This window comes from Liolophura sinensis, chromosome 8 (assembly GCF_032854445.1).
Source record: "Liolophura sinensis isolate JHLJ2023 chromosome 8, CUHK_Ljap_v2, whole genome shotgun sequence".
In the NCBI taxonomy this organism is placed as follows: domain Eukaryota; kingdom Metazoa; phylum Mollusca; class Polyplacophora; order Chitonida; family Chitonidae; genus Liolophura; species Liolophura sinensis.
Genome location: NC_088302.1, coordinates 54,367,080 through 54,392,903, shown reverse-complemented (window position 1 = coordinate 54,392,903; position 25,824 = coordinate 54,367,080). Strand labels below are relative to the sequence as shown.

Sequence of the window (25,824 nt, the reverse complement as noted above, 5' to 3'; positions counted from 1 at the left end):
ATTTAATTGAGATTCTAGCTATTTGACCTGTACATGTACTGTATTTTTGTTTTAGGTACATACAGTGGAGTGGGTTCCAGTCTGTGTTCCCTCTGTCCCCCCAGGCAAACACTGCTTTGACCCCAGTGTGACCCCTGTTACGTGTGGTGATGGCTTCTACAGCCTGGGAGGAATGGTAAGATGTTTACACATATCCCGGGATGATACAAGTAGTGCACAGTTTCCATTTGTCAGTATCGGGACTTCACAGGAATTGAGAAATGTCATGCATTGACCAGATGGTATATTCACATCATGCTGAATTGGCAGAGACTAATAAGGGAGACTGTAAAATACGATACATTGTCGTGGTCTAACGGTTAGGGTGTACACCTTGTAAACAAGATACATTGTTCTGGTCTAACAGTTAGGGTGTACACCTTGTAAATATGATACATTGTCGCGGTCTAGCAGTTAGGGTGTACACCTTATAAACACGATACATTGTCGTGGTCTAGCTGTTATGGTGCACACCTTGTAAACATGATACAAAATTAAATAAACGTTCAGGTCTGATGTACAATCATAGTACTTCTTTGCTTGTAGCTGTTCAGTGAGAGAGAATAGGCTATATTTTGATTGTTCCAGTGTCAGTTTAATGTGACTGCACAGGGTGTCCTGCCTGGTGTCTGTGAATAATGCTCCAGTAATGCAGCACTGTAACTGACAGAAACAGAATCCTCCCATTTCATGATGACTTTATGCTGATGTCACCAGATTAAGGTGAATGGTAATATTCACCTCTCACCTGCAATAATGTTTCAGGTGCAGAGTTGTTCCCCCTGTCCAGCAGGTTTTCATTGTGCTGATAAAACTTCAGCCCCAGTTGCTTGTGCATCAGGTTACCACTCCTCTGAGGGCCAGCTTAACTGTGATGCCTGTCCTGTTGGATTCAGTTGCCTAGACCCCAGCCAAGCACCAACAGCCTGTGATGCCGGATACTACAGTCCATTTGTAAGCATAGCTGGCATAAGTCTTAGCTGGTTTAGTTTGTTATCTCTATGAATTTTGTATGATTTAATCTATTTAGTAACTTTGAGTTGGACAATAATTTGTGTGGTTGAAAAGTGACAGACATATGGCTGAAACAAAAGGAAAGAGAAGCTTTTGTGTATAAAATAGTGAAGTTTGGAGCAATGTGGAATCAGATTGTAAGAATACTGAGCAAGTCATGAAAGTAGCCATCTAGCCAAGTCTGTGGGCTATCACAGTTACTTCATGTTGGCTTCGTCTCCAATCATAAAACCTGCTGATGGTCGTGGGTTTCCTCAGGGCTCTGCTCAGTTTCCTGCCTCCTTAATGCTGGCCACTGTCCTATAAGTGAAATGTTCTTGAGTATGGCGTAAAACATCAATCAAATAAAGAAATATAGCAATTAGTAAGCTGTTTCCCATGGCTGTTTGCCCACTCACTGAGGAAACATGATAAACAAACCGTTATTTCAATGATATAAAGTTTATTGAACATGATTCGATTCAACTGCACTCTGGTTTTTTTGCTTTCTTATACATTTATTTTTAACTTTTTTTTTTGGTGCTTATTGGTAATAATGTCTTTATTCCTGGCCAGTCCTTCTAGCTTGTTTAAATATAGTTTCTGTAGTGTACATGTAACTTTGAACTGATAATTCTTAGTACCGTCAAAATATGCAGCTGTTTATGATTGGCTTTACCTAGTTTCTTATGGAAGTAATTTTAAGATTTTTTGATATTTTAAGAATACAGGTTTGGCTGTGATAAATACCAAGTACGTAGAAATGAAGGTAGAATGTATTGATATGTCATTGTGTGTGTTACCAGGGAAGTGCCATGTGTATGATCTGCCCAGCTGGGTACGAGTGTGAGTCCTCCTCTAACAGTCTCAGTGCCTGTACCTCTGGCTGGTACAGTCTGTCTGGAAGTCTCAACTGTACTGAGTGTCCCGCGGGGTCCATGTGCCCCTTCCCCTCTCTACCACCCATCATGTGCTCAGTGGGAACGCATACCAATGGTCAGGCTGGCCAGACCAGCTGCACTGACTGCCCAGCAGGCAGCGAATGTCCAAGTATAAGGTGAGTCGGTTCGAGGATGTACCTTACCTGTAAGTAAATGCTGGAACAGCCCATGTAGTATGGCGTTGTACGCCATACTAGCCTTCTGTTTCAGTGCACACTTGACTCATTTCGGCAGATTGATTGCTTTTTGCACTAAACGTTGTAAGGGAATATAACCGTGAAGTCATATATTCTTGTGTATGATGTAAAGAAGCGACCAAAAAAACTAAATGATAGAAAAGAAAAATGTATATAATTTGCATAAAGATATTTTATCTCTTGTTGTGATGCATCTTGATTTGTACAGCTCTGCCCCAGTTACCTGCAGCAGTGGAAGTTATAGCCTGGGCAAGTCCACCCAATGTACAACCTGCCCTGTAGGGTACGAGTGCTCCACAACGAACCAAGCCCCAGTAGCCTGCTCCCCTGGAACCTATTCTGTTGGCAGTCAGACCTCCTGTACGGCCTGTGGGGCAGGGATAGCCTGTCCCTCAACAACCACCTCCACAGACAGCTATACCTGTCCGCCAGGTACATAGTGTTTTAGCTGGACTCAGTATTCAGGAACATGGTGTTCCAGTGAGATTTATATCGGCCTGCTACAAGGAGACAAAATATTTAGTGTTAAAAGTGAATCAAACCCAACTGCACTGTCCACACATAGAATGTCCTGGTGAATTTGTGTATTTTATGGGCATATACATCTGCGGGCAGCAGACCAGGATTACATGTGCAGTGGTTGTGATATAGCATTACATGTGTGCAAAAGATATACATAAGCCTCTTGTAAACTTCCCAAGGACATGTACATAGATATTGCCCAAAATGGGTGGTGTTGCAAGTATCTGTCTTATCTTAAAATGGTTTACACTTTATTGTTTTGTGTTCATTTCACAAAAAGTGAACAGCTGCCTACATCTGTGGTACCCTGATCTAAATGTTTATAATTCTTTGATCCCTTTTTTCAAAGTATACATATATACATTTTTTTGGTTTGTTTCAGGGTCTTACTCGACAGGCAGCCAGTCCTCCTGTACTTACTGCACTGCTGGGTTTTACTGCCCCTCCACTACAGCCAGCACCAGCACCATCTGCACCACTGGTACCTACTCCTTTGAAGGCTCCTCCTCATGTGACCCGTGTCCTGCAGGATGGCAGTGCCCTTCTCTGGACGGCTCAGAGAATTCCCCATGCCCCCCAGGCTTTTACAGTGCGGGTAATGCCACAATCTGCACACCGTGCCCAGCCGGTGTGGCCTGTCCTAACACAGACTCCAACATCACCCTGACCTGTCTTGCAGGGACATTTTCGGTCGGGAAGCAGACAGCTTGTACCCTGTGCCCACCGGGCTATGCATGCCCCAGCACCACTGCGGACACCATGACGGAATGTACTACAGGTTTCTTCAGCGAGGGTGGGCGCGCTGCCTGTGTGGAGTGCACAGCTGGGTATGCCTGCCCGTCTAAATACGACAGTTACCGCATCACCTGTCCACCTGGAACTTACTCTGAAGCAGGGGCCACAGCATGCACAGAGTGTGAGGCTGGTAATGAGTGCCCCAGTACAGATAAAGCAGGCACGGGGTGTGCCGCTGGTTACTACAGTCTAGGGTTCACCACAACTTGTACCAGATGTCCAGCAGGGTACTTCTGTGACACTGGGAGTAAGGGACTGCCTCCAGTGGTATGTCCAGAGGGGTCAGTACAGTCAGGCCGAGGCCACTGTGTGTACAAACTGTGATGCAGGCTACAGCTGTCCTGAGGGTAGCACCAGTGCCACGCCCACATCCGCCAAGTGTGCACGAGGCTACTACTGCTTGGGGGGAGAATTGGAAACACCCTGTCCGAAAGGGACCTACGGTGGTGCTGAGGGCCTGAAAGCAGATACAGAGTGCACCTCATGTCCCCAGGGCTACTATTGCCCAGAGGGCACAGCAGGTGCTCCTTCCTCTAGCCTTATTTGTCCCCGGGGTCACTACTGTCCAGAGAAGACCGGGGACTACAAGGAGCACCCGTGTGATGCTGGAAGCTACTACAACAACCTTGGAGCTGTAACTCAGAATGAGTGCCAGAACTGCCCCCAAGGTCGATTTTGTAGTGCGGGTACGGGAGACCCTTACTGTGATGCCTGTATCTGCCCACGAGGGTCCTACTGCCCCACATCCACTGGCACGCCTGTCCCGTGCCCTGCTGGTCTCTACACAGAAGAGGAGGGCAGCACAGGTCAAGAGTTTTGTAAGACCTGCCCTGCAGGTCACTATTGTGAGGAAGGGACCCCCACCCCCACCCCGTGCTCTCCGGGCACCTTTAACCCCATGGTCAGTGGACAGAACGCCACAGCATGTGCCCCATGTACATCAGGGACCGCTTGCACAGACTACGCCCTCACTAAACCTAACTATCCATGTTCTCCTGGCTACTACTGCCCTGGGGGAAACTACCGCCCTAACCAGACTGAGTATGCCTGTCCAGCTGGGACCTTCACTGACTTCAACAACCTGACAGCCGTCGAGCAGTGTGAACAGTGCCTGCCCACTGTGGCCTGCCTTCTGGGCACTGGAGGCATGCAGAAGTCTCCTGTAGCCTGTGGGATGGGCCACTACTGCCCTGCAGGGACTGGGTCTCCCACCCAGTACCCCTGCCCGGCTGGCACCTTTACAAATCTGACAAACCTGGCTAGGGCTGAGGACTGTTACATTTGCCCCAGGGGGTGGTACTGCCTGGAGGGGTCCTCTGCACCCACAGACCACTGTGACAAGGGACATTGGTGTCCAGATGGTAAGTTGTGCCACTGCTTTGTTTTTTAGTGGGTACTCGAATCTATGTCATGTGAAAATTTTACTCTTTTTGAGATAGAGGTAGGCTGCTGAATAACACAACTGCAGCTGGGTCAACTAGAGGATTGGATCCTGTGCCTTCTTTGCTATGAGACTTGGGGCCTACCTGCTGCTTCATGAACAATGCTAGGCATAATGAGCCAGGGAAATACATGTATTGTGTTCACCACTGAAGGAAGTGTTATATACACATTATAATTATACTAACGAATTAAAATGGCAAAACCAATATGTGAGTTAGATGAAAGTTCTTGTGTTATAAGAAGTGAAGTGTGTCGGTGTCTGTGTCTCCGTCTCCATTCACAAAGCGAATGCACCTAAAAATCTGCATTTACAGTAATGAGTCAGAATGGCATTGGGTGAGCTATAATATTTTAACACTTGGCTTGTTTCAGGCACACCTATGGGTGACAGTAACCCTTGCCACGCGGGGTCTTTCAGTAACCACACAGGTAACACCAGATGGGAGCAGTGTGAGGACTGTACTCAGGGGAGCTACTGTCCTCAGGCCTCTGTGTTACCTACACCATGTCCAGCGTGAGTTATCCCCCCTTCTATAGGCACCTTTATTATTATGTATAGGGTGGATGTCCAAGAATAACTTACATAATATCACTTAGAACATTTGCTAAGGCTTATTAATTTCCCAGCAGTACAAGTCTATAACTTCTGAGCATCCCAGTCATGCCATGTGGAGTGGTCAAGCATAGTTTGGGTCATTGTGATATCAAGAGACCAGTGTAGTATTAAGGTAGCAGAGACCAGCGTAGCTGAAGTTTACTGGGTAGGAAGAGCCTGCTTTATAGGGTGCGGTAGAGATGCATGTAAATTTGTGTTGTGCTGCTGAAAGACTTTACCAGTATGTGTTCTTGCCAAGAGAAGAATGGAGAGGAATATAGTTTCTTGTGTGACTCAATGTATCTAATAATGAACAATAAGCTCACAACCTCTATAAAGTGAGATGATTCAGCAGGTGCTCAAATGTTCAGGTATAGCATGAGGTGAAAAAGATATTATTTCAGCTTTTTGCCCCATGTAAGTGGTCAGTGGAATAAAACTTGTTTGTTTTTTCTCTGTTATTTGTATTTTCAGAGGTACGTTTCGCGAAGACACAAAGGGAGAGGCCCTGGCAGACTGTAGTGAGTGTACTGCTGGATACTACTGTCCTGGGGAGGAGAATGTACAGCCGTTACCCTGTGAAAAGGGGAACTACTCTGATAGCGGAGCATCAGAATGCATCTCATGTGAACCTGGCCATTATTGTGACCAGAATGCCACGAGTTTCAGCTTCATGGAGATGTACAGAGTATGCCCGGCCGGCATGGAGTGCCCTGAAGGAATGGTACGTGCGCCTGATCTAGTCCGAGACCAGTGTCGTAAAGGGCACTACTGCCCCAGAGGTGATGTGAACCCCTGGCCCGTACCATGCCCCAACGGAACCTTCAACGCAGAAGTCGGAATGAAGCAGGTGTCTGACTGTCAGAAATGTCCACCTGGCCAATACTGCATCCCAGAGGGTCTGAGTGAGCCAGCTGGTGATTGTCCAGGGGGATATTACTGCCCATTAGGGACTGGCGATCCAGAGTCCTTCCCCTGCCCGATAGGGTTTTACAGGAACAGTTCATCTAAGGAGTCATTCCAGGACTGTGCAGAGTGTCTCTCGGGGTACTACTGTGACCGTGAAGGCCTGGCTGAACCCATCGTTTGCCCCGCTGGTTATTTCTGTGTCAGTGGCAGTACTTACGCATCTCCTTGCCCCCTGGGGACCTACAGCTACTCTGTTGGCTTGCGGCGTAGCTCTGATTGTACTCCGTGCCCTGGTGGCTACTATTGTGATGGTATTGGTCGCACCTCACCCACAGACGTTTGTGATGCTGGGTTCTACTGCAGAGAGAAGGCCTATACCTCTGCCCCACCAGATGGAGCCACTGGTGGTGTTTGCCCTGCCGGAGGCTACTGTCCTCCTGGATCTGCTGTCTCCACCCCATGTCCTGTGGGGAAATATAGTGCCTCTCCTGGTGCGAAGACCGAGTATGACTGCATCCCATGTGACCCTGGTTTTTATTGTGCTGGCTCCAGTGGTACTGGTGTATCTGACCAGTGTGCTCCAGGTTATTACTGTACGGGAGGGGCGGGTGTGCCTACTCAATATGACACCCCGGCTGGCCACTACTCTGAGGCAGGGGCCTTTAAACCTGAACCATGCCCCCGTGGAAGCTACCAGCCAGCACAGCGTTCATCCTCATGCCTCGTTTGCCCCCAAGGTTATTACTGTAATGGAACAGGCACTGTTACCGAGACCATTTGCCCTACAGGGTATTACTGCCCTGAGGGAAGTGAAAACCCCACACCCTGCCCACGCGGCACCTTCCTAAATGACGTGGGCAAGTACACAGAGGGCCATTGTAACCCCTGCACACAGGGCTATGCTTGTGAGTACTATGGCCTTAGTGAACCCAACACACCATGCTACCAAGGTCATTACTGCTCTTATGGTGCCAACATCTCCACACCCATCGGTGAGTCCTTTGGTGATCTGTGTCCCCCAGGGTACTACTGTCCTGAGGGGACTGCAGAGTTCGCCCACACCCCCTGCCCTAATGGCACTTATTCTAACTACACAGGCAATGCTGGCCTCTCAGACTGCATGTCCTGTGATGCAGGGCTTGTCTGTGCTGGCCTGGCACTCACACAGCCTAATGGCATCTGTTCAGCCGGATATTTCTGCCGGGGTGGGGCTCTCACAGATAAACCGAATGATGGAGGAGCGACAGGATCTTACTGTCCTACAGGACACTACTGCCCAGAAGGATCGGGTAGGTGCATAGTAAAGTCTTAAAGGGAGAAAACTATAGAGTAATCACAATAAGCCTTGTCGTAGAGTTACATGGTTACCTTTCAAATCAAATTTTACACTCAGTATCAGGCTTCTTTTGTGGTATTTGTTCAGTGGAGTATTATCCTTCATCTTTCTAGATGCATGTATTTATTTACTTTTTTGGTGTTATATTTTTTACCTATATGACAGCAAGCATTTTTATGACTGGAAGAAACTGAATTAGCAGAGGTTATCTTCTTACATGTAGAGTATTTGCACAAAAGAAGTGTATCTCCATTCCGGTGACAAGATTCATGGTTCTCATACAGTCCATTGAAAATCACATCCTTGATGTGTGTTTTGTTTCTTGTGAGCAGGTGAACCAGTTCGCTGTCCGCCAGGTTCCTTTGTCAATGTCACAGGCCTGGACTTCTGCTTCAACTGTCCCCCGGGTTACTTCTGTACCGATGGAGAGGTGCCCCTGAAGTGCCCTCGGGGCTACTACTGCCCGGGTAACACCACCTCTGCTCAGCCGCCCTGCCCCAGAGGGACCTACAACCCTGACTTGGGTAATGTCAGAAAGTTATGATTTAGTGGAACAATACCTTGAAAACAACACTTTTATGTTTAACTTGTCCCATAGGGCAAGTAAATGTTCCGTCAGAATGGACCTTATATTGTATAATTTCACAACACTCTCAACTTATGAAAATTCAGGGTAGGCTTCAAATGGGTATAAATTCATTTTGCAGAAAAATATCCTCTCTGTTTATCATTCCAGTTTTTTTTTCTTTTTATTAGAAAGCGTGTAAACTTTAAAACAGTCTGCTATTCAACTGCTGTAGCACCACAGTGCATTAAATATGACAGTTTATATGCCAGCATTTTTATTAACTTGTGGTGTGTTATCAGGAATGGCATTGGAAGCACACTGTAAACCCTGTCTGGGTGGATACTATTGTGACAAGTTAGGAGCTGTGAACTTTGACCCAAGCCTTAATGACACAGGAACAGGGCCATGTGACGCTGGGTACTACTGTAAACAAGGTAAGGCTGATGGTTTGTAGGGGTTAATGTAAAACTTTTTGAAATTAAGCGTGCTTATTTGCTCACCAACATACATTTCAACCATTTTGGATAGCATCCTCAGTTGTGTTTCTGGTTTGTCAATGTACCTGTACTTAATTAGCTTTATAGATGTGAGGGACTCATTTGGTAAAGTGTCTCATAAATTTGACTCGTGGGATTCTCTATGGAAAACAATCAAAGAGAATTATGATCTTCAGTTTTTATTGACATGTGAGTAGGAATTTAATTTATGTTATAAATTTTTGTTAAAGTAGTGTAATGATTGTACAAGAAACTTGACAGCTTTAAATCTTAGATGGGTTTGTGCATTCCTTTATCCTGCACAACGGGAATCAAAACATAGATGACTGAATGCAGTATGTTGTTAATGTTAGTTGTTGAACTGGGCCTTTAATAGGGGTAAATGTGAGCACACCAACAGAGGACACAACCAGTGGTATTGGGGGCCCCTGCCCCACAGGGTTTTACTGCCCACAACAGACAGAGGACCCTATCCCCTGCCCCAATGGAACCTACAGAGACACTATTCAGGGGAAGAGTTTGTCTGACTGTCTGGCATGTAAGCTGGGTCAGTACTGTGGGTCCACCAACCTGTCTGATGCTTCGGGACCATGTGATGCTGGCTTCTTCTGTCTCCGTGGCAACAACGCTCCAAACCCAACAGGTGACAAATACATAATCTTTGTTGACTTATTTTGGTTCATGTGGGAATAATAATGTCTGTACAGGTCACTAATGTTTGTTATTCCTTTAAAGATGTCTCATTCTCTGAACAAGACATTTCTAGTGTACCTTCAGAATGAGTCAGATTGAGTTATTTCACCCTTCTGTCTTATTGGTCATCGAGAGTTGCTCTTTATAATTTTCTGTGTTCTAGAATAACTTGGAAAAAAAAATCACAAAATAAGCAACACAAATATGGCAGTGGTGAGAATGAAAATCAACTGTATCATTTGCATGCAGGGTTTTGTCATGTTCTTTTATGCCGCCTGAGTGAAACTGTGATATTTGTACTAGGAGATGAGTCGGACAAAGGTGGTCCCTGCCCTGTTGGTAAATACTGCCCTGTAGGGACCTCTTACCCACTTGGGTGCCCAGCAGGGACGTACAACAACATGACTGGTCAGGCAGAGTGCTGGGAGTGTCCTGCCGGGTACTTCTGCCCGGACAACATCACCACATATGAGGACTACCCCTGTCCTGAGGGCTACTACTGCCCTAACGGCACCCGTTTCAGCATTGAGTACCCATGCCCCACTGGGCATTACCGTAATGTTAGCCTGGGTCAGAGTGTGGATGACTGCTACCTGTGTCCAGGGGGTCAGTACTGCGGACAAGAGGGTTTGCCTAACCCCTCAGGACCCTGTGATGAAGGTAGGCTAAACTTAACCTGACAGTCCCCTGGCATGCAGCTTCCACAGGGAAGGTGCCAGCCAGTGTGCCGTCCAATACTGAGCTCTAGTCTTCTTGGCAATCTCATCATTTACTGTTTTCAGAGATGGAATAAGAAGTGGTATATGTTTTCCTGGTATATAAAAAATACTACGGCATGGAGAATAAAATCAGAGCAGTGACGCCACTGTGATGGTTGGCACATGGTCACACATACACACGGCTTCCATCTGAACAAGGTGTTAAATCTGTAAGGTCTTCCCATAGCAAAATTTAAATGCACAACTCTGTCTTGTTTGTCAGAAGTTGTTAATATCTTAGAAGATAGGTGCTGCATTTGGTCAAATTTTGGTGTGTTAAAATAAACTTTCAGAAGCTGTTGTACTTTTAATGCCAACACATAAGTCTTCCTGATAAGAAATTCATCAAAACTTAATTTAAAAGTGATATACATGTAGTTGATGAATCAATTAGAATCAAGCAAAATGTGTCACTTGAAAAATGCTAATTTTTTTGATGAAATAGAGTATGTGTGTTTTCTAACTTGATCTAGCGACACGAAAAGCATCACATACAATATAGATCCCTTCCACTGGGTAACCCTGTTTCTGGCCTCTTAACAGAATGTCTGTTTGTTTATTTCTTAGTGACACACGGTGAAAATATGGTGACCAAATCGTGATTTGAACGCAATGTCTGCGTAATTTAAGCGTCTTTGTTTGTGTTTTAATATCTCACTGTAAATTACATGTTCAAGAATACGGCTTCCTCACTGAATTGTTCTTTCTTCCCCCCCCCCCCCCCCCCCCTTCATTGTGTGCTAATGTTTTCGATATGTTTATCACCACACTATAGGTTACTTCTGCGTGATTGGGGCATCCTCAAGTCAACCCACGGAGTACAACAACTTCACATCTGGTGATTGTCTATGTCCAAGTTCCCTGACCGGCGGTCAGTGTCAACCAGGCTTCTACTGTCCCCAGGGGTCAGAAGAACCAGTCATGTGTAGGGAGGGTCGCTTCTGTGCTACCCCAGGTTTGTGCATGTTGTTCTTTTCACACTTTAGCACAGAGTTGGATACTTTTTGGAAGGACTTTTTTGACTTGCCATTTGGCAAGTAAACAGAAAACAACATTCGCCAAATCGATATATTAACTGCTCACCAAGTCAGATTCGCAAATAAATTAAAATAGATAAAACATAGAAGCAAAATAGATAGAAATAAACAAACCATCCCTAGAAATGACATGAAGAGATAAAAGTATTGACACTTTATTGCAGTGTTTATTATATACGTAAGTTTGTTCACAACAAAAATCTGTGTGTTACCAAAACAGCCAGTTAAGTGACAAAAGTGATGTTTTGTTTTAGGTTTGCCTGACGTGACAGGTTTATGTGCCGCGGGCTATTACTGTAACAGAGGAGCCACACGGGATAACCCAGTGGATGGGGTTACAGGAAATATCTGCCCTGCCGGTAGATACTGTGGTATGTCTACCAAATAGGAAACGCTCAAGCCTTTTTGTTTTCTTAAAGCTTTCTTTTCACAGAAGTCTTCTTAAGGTGAAATGAAGTTCTCTGGCCATTAAGAAGAGTTCAGTAATCTTGTCTCTTAAAATGTGTATGAAAATTTTTTTTACCTTCCATTCAATATCACCCCAGGTGAGCTACTGTAAATGCCTTTTTATTCGTGGGCATAAACTTTCGCGGATTTGGTAAGAAGACACATTTGCGGGAATCAGTTTTCGCAAATCTTAACAGAATTTTTGGACAACTGATCAAACTTCAATACAGAAATGTCAAGTAATAAAACAACTCAAGCATTCAAGCAGCAATGTTTTCATTTAAACTTGTTTGTACCTGTAAGATGTGACAAAAATTCTATACAATACAGTAACTTGATCAGTTAATCCTCCTTGGCCTTTAATCTTTTGAAGACTGTTAATCTTTATAAGACAAAGCCCTTACCTGCTGTGTTAGCAAATATTCATGTCACTCCCTCCGAAATTATAACTGTAATGCATGCTACATTAATAAATTACTTTCATGGGTTTTACTTTCGATGGCACTTATTTTTGGGGAAATGTGTTTGCCGCGAAATGCGCGAATGTGAGCACCACGCAGATAAAAAGGCATTTACAGTATTATCGTAGCAGTCATCATCAGTTGAGCCGTCTGCACATGTGCTTGATCTGTTAAGAAATAGTTCATGTCTTGAATGCTTGTATCCAGTTTTATCTTACTTGTGCCACATGTACTGCACTGGAAAGAATGCTGATCATTTTCAGTAACAGTACATTATGGATGGTTGATATGACACAAGACTTGAATTCCATCTGTATCCACTTAACCTCCTGACAGTGTCTTTTCAGCCGCACAATGTCCTGTATTCTGCTTAAACTCATACTTCTTTCCCCTTTAGGTGTAGGTACTGACAGTAACCCCCCTGGCTGTCCGCGAGGCACCTTCTCCAACCAAACAGGGCTAGCCTCTGAAGCTGGGTGTTGGGCCTGTACCCCTGGGTTTTACTGTGCTAATGAGGGACTGACTCAACCCACTGGTCCCTGCGCAGAAGGTAAGGGTGCGGAACAGGCAGAGATCATGTGTTGCTGTACAGGACTGTTGATGCTGTGTGATTATCGTGAACACAGGCTTAGGAGTAGTTTTGTCGTATTTCTAAGATAAATTAGATTTAAGAGGTTTGCAAGGGTTTTATCATAAATAATTCCCTCAGCATTAAGACAGACATTTCTTCCTGTAATCTTGTGTTGTTGCCAGCCAAGCTGTCAAATTTCCTTTGGGATTGGTTCTTTATGACAGGTTCAAATCCATCACCTGTTGGGTCTACTGTCAGGAGGTTGTGTCAGGTACATGACCCTGGTGTCTTGTTTTCTCACCAAAATACCCCCATTTTCTGCACCAAAAATCCTAACTGACTATGTAAATGAAAGGTTCATGAGTATGATCTGAGTAACCAGTTTGGATAGTTAAGACAAAGTTTACAGAAGGTGTACAGAGTTTTACTATCACAGTTGCAAACTTAACGGTGCATCAGTGCAGTGAGGACCTGGTTAATCTTGAGTATGCCAGGTTTACTTGGTTTGTGCATAAACACCTCAAGTTGTAAAGTATAAGTTTATTTCTATACATATACACATGTATGGTAGACAGTGTTGCTTACTGCTGTGATTTGTTACTCGTGGTGTGTCGTCAGGTTACTACTGCCCCAGTGGTCAGAACATGAGTGACCCGTTCCTGTGTAGGGCGGGATACTACTGCCCAGAGGGGAGTTATGAGGAGATTGCCTGTGACAGTGGTACCTACCAGGATCAGACTGGGCAAGGCAGCTGTAAGACTTGTCCCCAGGGTGAGCACAGGGAGGGAGCTGGAAATTACAGTTACACTACTCAGTCCAGTTGTATTTAAACATCATAGTGGTTAAAATTTAATTTCAAAGGATTCATAATGTGTTAAATCTTGTGTTGTGTTTAATCTATTTGTGTGCAAATGGGTGCAGTACTGGAATATTTTCAGCTTGATTGTAAGCTATATGTATAGATACATTAACTATGAAATAATGCATATACATATACAGGTATGCGGGCCCTGAATCTTTGTAATACAAATACTAACAGGTGATGACGTATAGTAAAGACATTTTTCAGGAATCATTGAAAGTCAATTAGCACCAATATCATTCCCCTCACTATGTTTCAGGTTACTACTGTGATTATGCTGACCGTCCGTTGACTGACTACACATCGTACCCCTGCCCCCAGGGCTATTACTGCCCTAATGGCACCCAGCATGGTAACCAGTACGGCTGTCCGCAGGGAACCTATAACCCATACAGTCTTCTGGAAAGGGAGGACCAGTGTACCCAATGTGATGCAGGGAAATACTGCGATACTGTGGGACAAGCAACAGTCACAGGTATGCAAAATTAGCCACCAGAAATAGCATTTGAAAAAGTTTAAGAAAAAAAAAAAAATGAAATTAAGTATTGGATGAAACTTTGAAAACCATGTTCTGAATTTGACATCTTCAAGACATCTGGTACTAAAATATGGCAGATATAAGTGTGAAGTTGCAAAGAATTTATAAATTAGTGTTTTATATGGAATTGATTGAAAAGGTTAAAATATTTGAAATAGAAAGGAATAATGAAAGTAAACTTGTCATGCAGAAGACATCTTTCAAAAGATGGAAAATTTGGACAAAATGTGAGACAAGTTAATATCTCCATCATGTTGTGAGGCTGTATATTGGTATCAGTTTAATCCGGAGAATATTGCATTTCAGGTGACTGTGACGCCAGATACTGGTGTAAGAGTGGATCTGCCTCAGCTACACCTACTGACGGTGTGACAGGAGAGCTCTGTCCCCAGGGTCATTTCTGTGCCATAGGTACCACTGTGCCCACCCCATGTCCCCTGGGAACCTGGTCTAACAGCACTGGGTTAGGGGATCAGACAGAATGCCAAGACTGTAGTGGAGGCTTCTACTGTAATGGCACTGGGCTTACAACACCCTCTGGGCCCTGTGACCCAGGGTTCTACTGCTCGGGGAAGTCCACCACCCCAACCCCAGACGACGGAGGCACAACAGGTGCCCCCTGCACCCTGGGGCACTATTGCCTTGAGGCTACGGCTGTGCCAGTGCCCTGCCCTGATGGGACATACATGACAAACACAGGGGCTGAGGTGTGCTGGAACTGTACCCCTGGTCATTACTGTGTGACAGGCCTCAGCCCGGATACCTGCCCACCAGGCTACTACTGCCCAGAGGGGACGGGGGTCATCTGGCAGTCCTGTCCCCCAGGCACATTCAGTATAGCCGCTGGCCTGTGGGATGTGGAGAACTGCACACAGTGTACAGGTGGGTACTACTGTAGTGAGCCTAATGCAACAACTGTTACGGGAGAGTGTGATGCAGGATACTTCTGCACCTTAGGATCTGATTCTGCTACACCTGATGTTAACAGTACTGGGATGGCCGGACCCTGCCCTGCTGGTCACTTCTGCCCACAGAGGACAGTTACCCCTCAGGGATGCCCCGTGGGGACGTACAGCACTGCCCAGAAACTGACCAATGCCTCTGAGTGCACTAGCTGCTCATATGGGAGGTATTGTGACGCAGAAAGTCTGACAGATCCAGCTGGAGATTGCCATGCTGGCTTCTACTGCCTCAGGGGGGCATCCTCGCCTAATAACCCTGTTGAGGGTGTGAGTGGTGGTCCATGCCCTGCTGGACACTACTGCCCTAACGGAACCGCATATCCTCTGGTGTGCCCAGCTGGATCATACAACCCCTCCAGCGGTCAAGCTCTCTGTACACCTTGTCCTGCCGGCTACTTTTGTCCAGAGAATTCCACAGATTATTCAGGGAACCAGTGTTATACAGGTCACTACTGCCCCACAGGCACAGCCTATGGGGATGAATTCCCCTGCCCCCGAGGATACTATAGCAACAGCCCTGGGAGACAGAGTGTGGATGAATGTAGCCCGTGTTCCCCCGGTTATTTCTGCGAGTCTGCAGGATTATCCAGCGTTACTGGACCCTGTGATGAAGGCTGGTACTGTGTGAGAGGGGCCTGGTCTGCCACACCCACAGACTACGGCAACATGACGAACAACGGGGAATGTTTCTGCCCTAATAACAGCACAGGTGGACAGTGTCAGCCTGGTCAGATCTGTCCCAGGGGATCAGGTCAACCTCAGCTATGCCCAGCAGGTAAATACCTCTCTGTTTACTGTAAAATCGACTTTGATTCTGCAGGTGATGGCCCCTGACCAATGAGATTGCAAGTTTATGCAGCTTTTAAGTCAGGAGGTTTGTCAGGCACTTAAAAAGGCTTGTTCCTGTAATTTGCTCTGAACTTTATGTATGTATATTTATTAAGTAGTTATGTTCTTTTTACCAGGATTTTTTTCATATCTGTTAGCTGTGGTAATTTATGGAGTACTAATGGTCATGTGTCAGATATTAGGTGATGTCATATGAGCATCACAACCAAAGTCTTGAATTTGTCATGTAAAATCACTGAAATACCAAATTAATTTCAAGAAATGCGGAACCTTTAAGATGACAAAAATTTATCTTAATAATAAATAACTGTAAACTTCTCCATTTCAGGATACTACTGTTCCCTACCTGGCCTGTCCAATGCCACAGGCCTGTGTGACTCTGGGTATTACTGCACCCTGGGTGCTTCACGCTCAGACCCCCATGGTGACTCTACAGGTGGCCCTTGTCCCCCAGGACATTACTGCCCAGAGGGGACCAGTGACCCAGAGGACTGTCCCCCAGGGTACTTTACCAATGCTACAGGCAACTCAGACTTCTCTGAATGTAGGCTGTGTACTGAAGGTGAGCTGTAAATACTATTCACATCTAAGTGGGGCCATATATTCAAGAATTAATCCCTGAACATGCATCTGTTTAAGAATTTCACCCCAGTATGTAGAGGCTTAGGATTTTAAGAAATCACTTTTCAAGTAAGGTATGAAAATTAGGTAAGTTCCTGTATTTTGTTTGGCAGGTTTGTACGTGGAATAAACTAAGGCATGAACTTAACTAAGAATACATATATTTGGGTTATGAACCTGTGCGACAGTTAACAGATTGTAAGCCCTCTGCTTGTCATGTAATGTCCAGATAAGCTGAATCATAGGTACATGTCACACAGCAAAGTTTCTGTGATCAGTGTACACATGTTTGTCTCCTCAGGTTACTTCTGTGAAAATGCTGGCTTAAGTGAACCTACTGATCAGTGTTCACCTGGCTACTACTGTCCGGTCGGCCAGAATGTATCGGCTCCATCACTGTACATCTGCACTCCTGGTCATTACTGTGAAGCTGGCAGCCCCACACAGCTGGCCTGTTCATCTGGCTCATATCAAGATGAGTTTGGACAGGTAAGTTATGTTGCTTTCTCTGACAGAATTGTAACTGTTAATACAAATCAGCCACTTGATAGAATATGTATGCCCTGTTTCCCAAAAGGAATTATGTTGTTTGCATTGTGATAATCTGGATGTATAAAATGGTGTTGAAGCTATAGACTGTGGGATCATTGTGATTACACTATGTTTACCGTAAGATATCCATTGCCCTACAGTGGTTTTATGGAATTTTCCATCAGAAAACTTCGTTGCAAGCCTAAATAGTTTTGGTATGATAAGCCTTTTTGAAGAGGAAATAGTTTTGTACATGTAGATTTCAGAACCATTGATCAGAAAATAAATTTGAATGTTATTTGTACCGTCAAGTATTTAGACTGAAATGTAAATGCATTTGGAAGGTCTCCAACTTCAAAAAAGTCTTAGCCAGGCAAAGCTTTTGCAAACTGTGAACAGTTTGATTGTGTCAGGGTGGTGGGTTGGGTAAAACTCTCATGCGATTCACATGAGGGTTGTAATTTGTTGCAGGCTGTTTGTAAGGAGTGTCCAGCAGGCTTCTACTGTGATGCAACTCTCCAGAATGATACTGTCTGTTCACATGGTGTCCAGAACCCTGTGCCATGTCCCGTTGGGCATTTCTGTCCCAATGGTACCAGATTTTCATCACAGTATGGATGCCCCAGAGGAACCTTCAGTAACCAGGAAGGTTTGACTCGCTCTGCAGAATGCTCGCCATGTTCACCGGGCTTATACTGTTTAACAGAAGGGCTGCCAGCGCCCACTGGGCCCTGCCAGGCTGGTTACTACTGTACAGAAGGGGCTTCGTCGAGCACCCCATCTGACAACACTACAGGTAACATCTGCCCCGCTGGTGCCAACTGTCCAGAAGGATCACCTGCTCCGTCCTTGTGCCCACCAGGAACATACAACCCCACAGAAGGCATGTTGGCAATATCTTTCAGCTCTATCGGGTTTCTGTTGTTTTATCTTCTTGACATTGAAATATCTGCTATACAAATTTACACTTGAATTGTCTATGTTTTTGCATTATGCTAACCTTATTGATAGCGCTACAAGATTCCCTATGGAGCTGTTTAGATGTAGTTTTCAGAAAATGTTTGTTTATACCAAGGTTTAAGTTTACCTGCAAGTTACCTGCTGTTTTGTTCTATAAACCTCTGTGTTTTGTACAGGTATTGAGTCTGAACAGGAGTGTTTGGCATGTTCACCTGGACAATACTGCGCCTCTCATGGTCTTGTAGCTCCCACTGGGAACTGCTCAGCCAGGTATTACTGCTCGTCTAACGCCTCCACGGACTCCCCAACTGATGGGGTGACAGGGGATGAGTGTCCAGTGGGACACTTCTGCCCAGAGGGCACTGCCAACCCTATTCCATGTGAGCCAGGAACCTACACTGATACGCGCCTCAATGATGTATGCTTGATCTGTACCCCAGGCTACTACTGTACACAGGGATCTAACCCTCAAGCCTGCCCTGTCGGATTCTACTGCCCAGAAGGTACTGGGCATGTTTGGAGCGCATGCCCAGCCGGTACTTTCAGCTCCGCCACTGGGCTGTACAACATTACACAGTGTACGTCATGTACCGGAGGATTTTACTGTGACCAACCCAATGCAACGTCAGAGACAGGACCATGTGATGCAGGGTTCTTTTGTAGAAGTGGCTCTGATGCACAAAGACCATCTGGGCTGACCCTGGGAGATGCTGGCCCATGTCCTGAGGGTCACTACTGTCCCCAGCAGACCCAGGATCCTTTTCCCTGCCAACCTGGTTTCTTTAGTAATGTGACAGGCCTCACATCAGATGCTGAGTGCCAGGAATGCCTGGCTGGCCACTACTGTGATATCCCTGGTCTCTGGTACCCAGTGGGCTTGTGTCGTGAAGGGTACTACTGTGCTGGGGGTTCTAACAGCTCCAGCCCAGCCCTGACTATGGTGACTGGTGGCCCCTGTCCTTCAGGGACCTTCTGCCAGGCTGGGTCCATCTCACCTGAACCCTGTCTGGCTGGTACGTACAACCCTCAGGAGGCACAGGCTAACTGTACAGACTGCCCACCAGGCTATTACTGTACCACAGGCAGCAGCAATATAACAGACTGTCCAACAGGTGAGTGAAAAGACCAATAGAACCTCAAGATAGTGATGAGCCTACTTGCATTTCTCAACTCACCCGTGTGGAGTTACGACAGGTTGTCACAGTATAAACACATACATAATAAACAGTAAACATCAGAGGGCACCAATGTAAATGTACCTCATTAAAGACTAGACATTTGAACCTTAAGGTTGCATGTTCAGAGTATCTCTTGCATGCTGGGTGGTTTGCCAGGTAAATGTACATGTATACACTTCGTATGGGAAATGTATAAATCTAACAGGGATGATATGATTGAATATTCTTTTTCCCAAACAGTTTGTTAACTACAGCTAGTATCAGGGCTATGCCCCAACATGTGAATAGCAGGTCTGCCAGTCGTTATACATGCATGTGTATTGATAAATGCAGATGTAATGTGTTTATGTTTTGAATTCACTGCCAATCATTGTGTACTTATATCCACAGGTCACTTCTGTCCTCTGAGGACAGAGTTTGCAGAGCAGTACCCATGTCCTAATGGTACTTTCAACAATGTAAGCAGTAGAGCAGGGCCTGAAGCTTGTCAGCTGTGCACCCCAGGATCGTACTGCCCAGAGCCTGGGCTGACAGAGCCTGTGGGGCTATGTGCACCAGGCTGGTACTGCACCCTGGGGGCATGGTTAGACAAGCCCACGTCTGTGGGCAATGACACAGGGGATCAATGTGACTGCCCGTCACAGATGACTGGAGGATTCTGTACGGCAGGAACGTTCTGTCCCCAGGGATCCACAGCCCCTCAACCCTGTACCCCAGGATACTACTGCCAGACCGACAAACTACCTGGTGTGTCAGGAGAATGCTTACCTGGATATTACTGCAGTGGGAGTGCCATTCTGCCGAATCCTGTCAATGATACAACCGGTGATGTTTGTCCTAAGGGCCACTATTGCCCAGCTGCCAGCCCCTACCCGACACCCTGTGGTGAAGGAGAGTTCAGTGACCGTTATGGTAACCACAATGCCAGTAATTGTCTGCCATGTACAGCAGGCATGTACTGCTCGGGAACTGGTCGTGAATTGCCTGATGGCCTATGTGATGAGGGGTGGTTCTGCCCCTCTGGGATGACAGTACCTCAGCCCCCAGGGAACAGGTGCCTGGCAGGACACAGTTGCCCACAGGGCAGTGCCCAGCAGACGCCCTGTGCCTCAGGCTCCTATCAGCCCTTACCTGGACAGGGAATCTGCCCCACCTGTCCTGCAGGACTGTACTGTGACCTGACAGAAGCTATGACTGAGGCCCAGAGCGGGGTCAGTGCCCCATCCCACGGGGTTGTCACACCGAAGGACTGCCCCGCAGGGTTTTACTGCCCCAATGGAACCAGGACAGACAGAGAAAACCCCTGTCCAGTGGGAACTTTTAGCAATAATACAGGTTTGGAGAGTTTGTCACAGTGTCGCCCGTGCACACCAGGTTATTTCTGTGAGTCAGAGAACATAACCTCCCCAACTGGTCATTGTCAGCCTGGATACTACTGTGTCATAGGAATGTCCTCTCCTGCACCCTCTGCCTCAGCAAACGGGGGCCCTTGCCCTCAGGGTACCTATTGTCTAGAGGGGTCAGTTACCCCAACACCCTGTCCAAAGGGCACATTTGGGGACAGGCAAAGGCTACCGGCATTGGAAGATTGTGCCATATGCCCACCTGGAGAGTATTGTGACGTGTCAGGCCTTACTAACACGAGTGGCCTGTGTCTACCGGGATACTACTGTAGTAACGGATCAGAGGAGGCGGCACCTGTGGGGAAGGGCTATGGAGACGAATGCCCTGTGGGTCATTACTGCCCAGAAGGCAGCCATCAGCCCGTAGCGTGTCTTACAGGGTTTTACCAACCTTATGTCAGAATGACCAATGTTACTGCCTGTCTGATGTGCGACCCTGGAATGTTCTGTAACACCACTGGGGGCGACACTGTGTCTGGAAGCTGCTATGAAGGGTTCTACTGCACTGGTGGGGCCAGCTCCCCTGCGCCGTATGATGGGGTGACTGGGGATATATGCCCTGCTGGATCATACTGCCCAGTAGGATCTCCTCAGCACTTCTTCTGCCCCAACAGCACCTACACTAACCACACAGGTGCATCCCAGTGCTATGACTGTCCAGAGGGATATTACTGTGTGAACAGGGACAGAGCTGACTCCTGCCTTCCAGGGTACTACTGCCCTGCTAAGACTGGAGCAGACTTACAGCTATGCCCAGCCGGTACCTTTAACCCCAACTACGGCATGTATGATGTCAGCCAATGTACACAGTGTGACGGTGGGAAATACTGTCAGACGGCAGGGCTGCATGAAGTCACAGGAAACTGCTCAGCTGGCTATTACTGTCAGTCAGGTGAGATAATTGTCTCTCTCTCTCTCTTTCAAGGTATGAACATTTCAGTGACATTACTTTGTGTAATTTGTGCAGAAGTGGTAATGTATGTTTTTGTTTTGTGTTTTGGAATGAAAGTAACACTTAGATATACAACAATACCTCTTAACCACGAGCAGATGCCAGTTAAGTGAATAGTAGAGGAATGCTAGAAGCCTGCTGAAGGTGTGGTAGTTGTGGGATAGTGGAATGCTGGAGGCCTGCTGAAGGTGTCGTAGTGGTGCGATATTGGAATGCTAGAAGGCTGCTGAAGGTGTTGTTTGTTTTGTTGTTTGCAGGAGTTGACACTGCTACCCCAACTGGAGCCCACTCTGGGAGTGGAGGGGAGTGCCCAGTGGGTCATTACTGTCCAGAAGGTACAATTGACCCCATACCCTGCCTACCAGGCTCCTACAGGTGAATAAATGTGGATATCCTTAAATGTAAATGTACAAAATTTTCAGAGTGTAGCCAAACACAACATAATATTATTTACCTTACATTTAGGTTTCATTTATAAAACTTTTTATGAAGTGTTCAGTATTCTGGGCCCACTTGTGTGAAGCCCCACTTAACATTATGAGCATGTAACAGCCCTGGCAACGTAATGTACTTTGCTGGTTACCTTGGTAGTTGCGTGCTGGTATCGTTAAGAAGGCTTCGTTACAAGCGGGCACAGGTACATGTACCTGTAAGATGTTTAGTTTATTTTCTGCTTGATACTTCTGTAAATTTTCATCAGTTTTACATGAATTTCCAACTTTGTGATATTCTAGTGACAGCCCTGGCCAATCATCATGCACTAACTGTCCGCCTGGGTACTACTGTGTACAGACATCCACTGATTACACCAGCCAGGTGTGCCCCAGGGGCTACTACTGCCCAGAGGGCACCAGCTCCCCACACCAGTACCCCTGCCCCAAGGGCTCCTTCAACCCTGTCAATGGCAGTGATGACTTCAGTGACTGCTTAACATGCACTCCGGGACAGTATTGTGAAGGTAAGATAACTGTAGAGGTCGTGTGTGAAGAGATGATGAAGATGACTTACATTGGTGTAAATAAGTAATCTATTCATGGAAGAATGAATGAGTGAATTATTATGGTTTAACGCCACATCGGCGGAATTTCAGCCATATGGTGGGTGAGAACAAGCTGAAAACATGAGTTGAATAGCTTTTGATAGGGTGATGAAAACATCAAAAATGAAACAAAAATGATTGGACATGTTTAAAACCAGATGGAAAGAACCAAAAGAGTTAAAACGTGGAAACCACTAAATTTATGGAAGGAGACCCGAAAGTACATTTGACACTTTAATGGAAAGTATTGTATCTGATTTTGTCACTTGTATTTGATTAGTATTCAGCACTATTCCAAAGGCTAATTCAGCTTAATGTATGATGGTGGTCAGGTTTATGGGTGGAGGGCAGTGCCTAGAGTAAACCATTGCCCTTTTCCTAACCTGGCTTATAATGAGTCATGGACAAATTAGCAAGAATTTGATTCAAGTCTGAGATCAGAAGCCTGTCTGCAGTGGCCAGTTTAACGCTTTGTATGTAAAACAGAGAATGCCTGTTTAATCTCATGATTCTAGTGTGTGTGATCAAAATGTGTATGCATAATTTATGAAGAGGAAAACATAAAAAATAATACCCAGCCATTTTGGACATTCTAAACAGATGTCACATGGAAATCTTCATAAAGACTTCATTCATGTAGATTTACACTGTATGAATTTACAAATGTTTTAAGCTGACCTTGTTGAACTGTTTGTTGTAGCTGACGGCCTGTATGAGCCAACAGATGACTGTACTGCAGGATGGTACTGTACTGGAGGGTCTTACATGGCCCAGCCCCACACTGCAGGGAATGCTACAGACCTCTCAGAATGTACCTGTCCTCTGGTTAACTACACAGGTGGGCAGTGCTGGCCCGGAACATACTGCCCCAGTGGGGCACACTATCCAATACCATGCACACTAGGCCAGTACTGTATGCAGTATGGATTATCTGCCCCTGAAGGAATCTGTGATGCAGGGTTTTACTGTAACGGGAGCTCCTCACGTCCTGACCCCCCAGAAGGGGTGTGTCCCATGGGGTACTACTGTGAGGCAGGGTCACACTCCCCAATCCCATGCCCTGCTGGGACCATGTCAGCCAGTTCTGGTAACACCAACCTGACGGACTGTGCACCGTGTACCCCAGGCTACTACTGTGCTGGGCCCGCTAACATTAACTACACAGGGCCTTGCTCACCTGGGTACTACTGCCCTGCAGGTCAGACTACAGACAGCCCAAATGAGTATAACTGTAGTGTGGGTCACTTCTGCCCAGGGGCTGCCCCTCAGCCAGAGCCCTGCCCCGCAGGAGAGTACCAGGACGAGGAGAGGCAGAGTAGCTGTAAGAACTGCCCAGCAGGCAGGTGAGATCAACTGAACATCTTAAGACGTAAAGCACCTAGTAAATGATAATTGTGACATTTTGAATTTGTGTAACATCTGTGCAGATGACTAGGGAATGGAGTGATGCAGAGGTTTAGTTAGGGGACTTTCCAGTGTGGGTCATTTTTTGATGCTACATGAAATTTCGGTTTGCCTTCATGTTGGAAGATACCCCTGACTTGTTTTCATGAAGCTACCATTGAAGCTTTGACAAAGGTGGTGTTTATAAAGTTACCATTTTTAGTGGAAAACAGTGTACAGTAAATCACCTATGATTTCTTGAATTTTTTCAGCAACTAATAACTCTGCTCTGTTATTAAAGCTGGTGAAAACTCAAGTGAAATTTGGGGGCTCAGTTGGCTAGAGCGCTAGCGCAGCATGATGACACAGGAGCCTCTCACCAATGTGGTCGGTGTGAGTTCAAGTCCAGCTCATGCTGGCTTCCTCTCTGGCCGTATGTGGGATGTGGATGGTCATGGCTTTTCCCCGGGCTGTGCCCGGTTTCCTCCCACCAGAATGCTGTCCCCCATCGTATAAGTGAACTATTCTTGAGTACGGCGTAAACCACCAATGAAATAAATAAATAAATAAATCAAGTGAAGTTTGTGTGTTTTCTCACAACTAATCATTCATCTTTCCTGTAGTTTGTACTTCAGTTTTTAAAAATTTCCATAAAAATACAGTTGATATACTGTACTTAAGATATCAGCCTTGTTCAGCACTGATTGTGTTCTGTTTGTGACATTGAGACCCCGTAGAGTCCTGTATGTTATCTGATTCCTTCATAGTAATTATGATACCAGGTGTGTTCAGCACTGATTGTGTTCTGTGTGTGACATTGAGACCCCGTAGAGTCCTGTATGTTATCTGATTCCTTCATAGTAATTACGATACCAGGTGTGTTCAGCACTGATTGTGTTCTGTGTGTGACATTGAGACCCCGTAGAGTCCTGTATGTTATCTGATTCCTATCTGATTAGTAATTACGATACCAGGTGTGTTCAGCACTAATTGTGCTCTGTTTGTGACATTGAGACCCCATAGAGTCCTGTATGTTATCTGATTCCTTCATAGTAATTATGATACCAGGTGTGTTCAGCACTAATTGTGCTCTGTTTGTGACATTGAGACCCCGTAGAGTCCTGTATGTTATCTGATTCCTTCATAGTAATTATGATACCAGGTGTGTTCAGCACTAATTGTGCTCTGTTTGTGACATTGAGACCCCGTAGAGTCCTGTATGTTATCTGATTCCTTCATAGTAATTATGATACCAGGTGTGTTCAGCACTAATTGTGCTCTGTTTGTGACATTGAGACCCCGTAGAGTCCTGTATGTTATCTGATTCCTTCATAATAATTAGGATACCAGGTGTGTTCAGCACTAATTGTGCTCTGTTTCTTGTAGCTACTGTGACCCGGTAGAGGCAGCCTCATATTTCGGAGTGCCCAGCCATGGAGTGGTGACCCCTGAGGACTGCCCTGCTGGGTACTACTGTCCTCCTGGGACTGGCCCTAAACACAGCTATCCTTGTCCCCATGGGACTTTCAGTAATCAGACAAACATACAGACAGCCAGTCAGTGTGAGCCGTGCACCCCAGGATTCTACTGTGCAGTGCCAGGTAGGATTCTGTACATTAGGTTGTTCAGAAACAAAATAGACACTTTGCATTATTATTATTTTTTTTTGCACACAGGAATATTGTGCATATCAGCTGTACTTTTGTTCTGTCCTGCATCAAGTGTGGTTTTAAGTGTGGTTAAA

At 45.8% G+C, this 25,824-nt stretch overlaps 1 protein-coding gene across 1 annotated transcript in view; it reads left to right on the top strand.

Moving 5' to 3' along the window:
* The window catches only part of LOC135473922 (uncharacterized), a 107,509-nt gene that overhangs the window by 14,383 nt on the left and 67,302 nt on the right, over positions 1–25,824 (top strand). Inside the window, 28 exon segments of the mRNA XM_064753863.1 lie at positions 56–96; positions 98–175; positions 805–993; positions 1,839–2,089; positions 2,379–2,602; positions 3,075–3,766; positions 3,768–4,848; positions 5,303–5,444; positions 6,000–7,723; positions 8,103–8,294; positions 8,638–8,772; positions 9,212–9,478; positions 9,832–10,188; positions 11,062–11,241; positions 11,578–11,694; positions 12,629–12,781; positions 13,421–13,573; positions 13,924–14,139; positions 14,509–15,939; positions 16,342–16,575; positions 16,936–17,123; positions 17,637–18,048; positions 18,302–19,237; positions 19,694–21,598; positions 21,916–22,033; positions 22,393–22,616; positions 23,398–24,040; positions 25,467–25,681. Coding sequence (XP_064609933.1) covers positions 56–96; positions 98–175; positions 805–993; positions 1,839–2,089; positions 2,379–2,602; positions 3,075–3,766; positions 3,768–4,848; positions 5,303–5,444; positions 6,000–7,723; positions 8,103–8,294; positions 8,638–8,772; positions 9,212–9,478; positions 9,832–10,188; positions 11,062–11,241; positions 11,578–11,694; positions 12,629–12,781; positions 13,421–13,573; positions 13,924–14,139; positions 14,509–15,939; positions 16,342–16,575; positions 16,936–17,123; positions 17,637–18,048; positions 18,302–19,237; positions 19,694–21,598; positions 21,916–22,033; positions 22,393–22,616; positions 23,398–24,040; positions 25,467–25,681 — 12,498 coding nt within the window.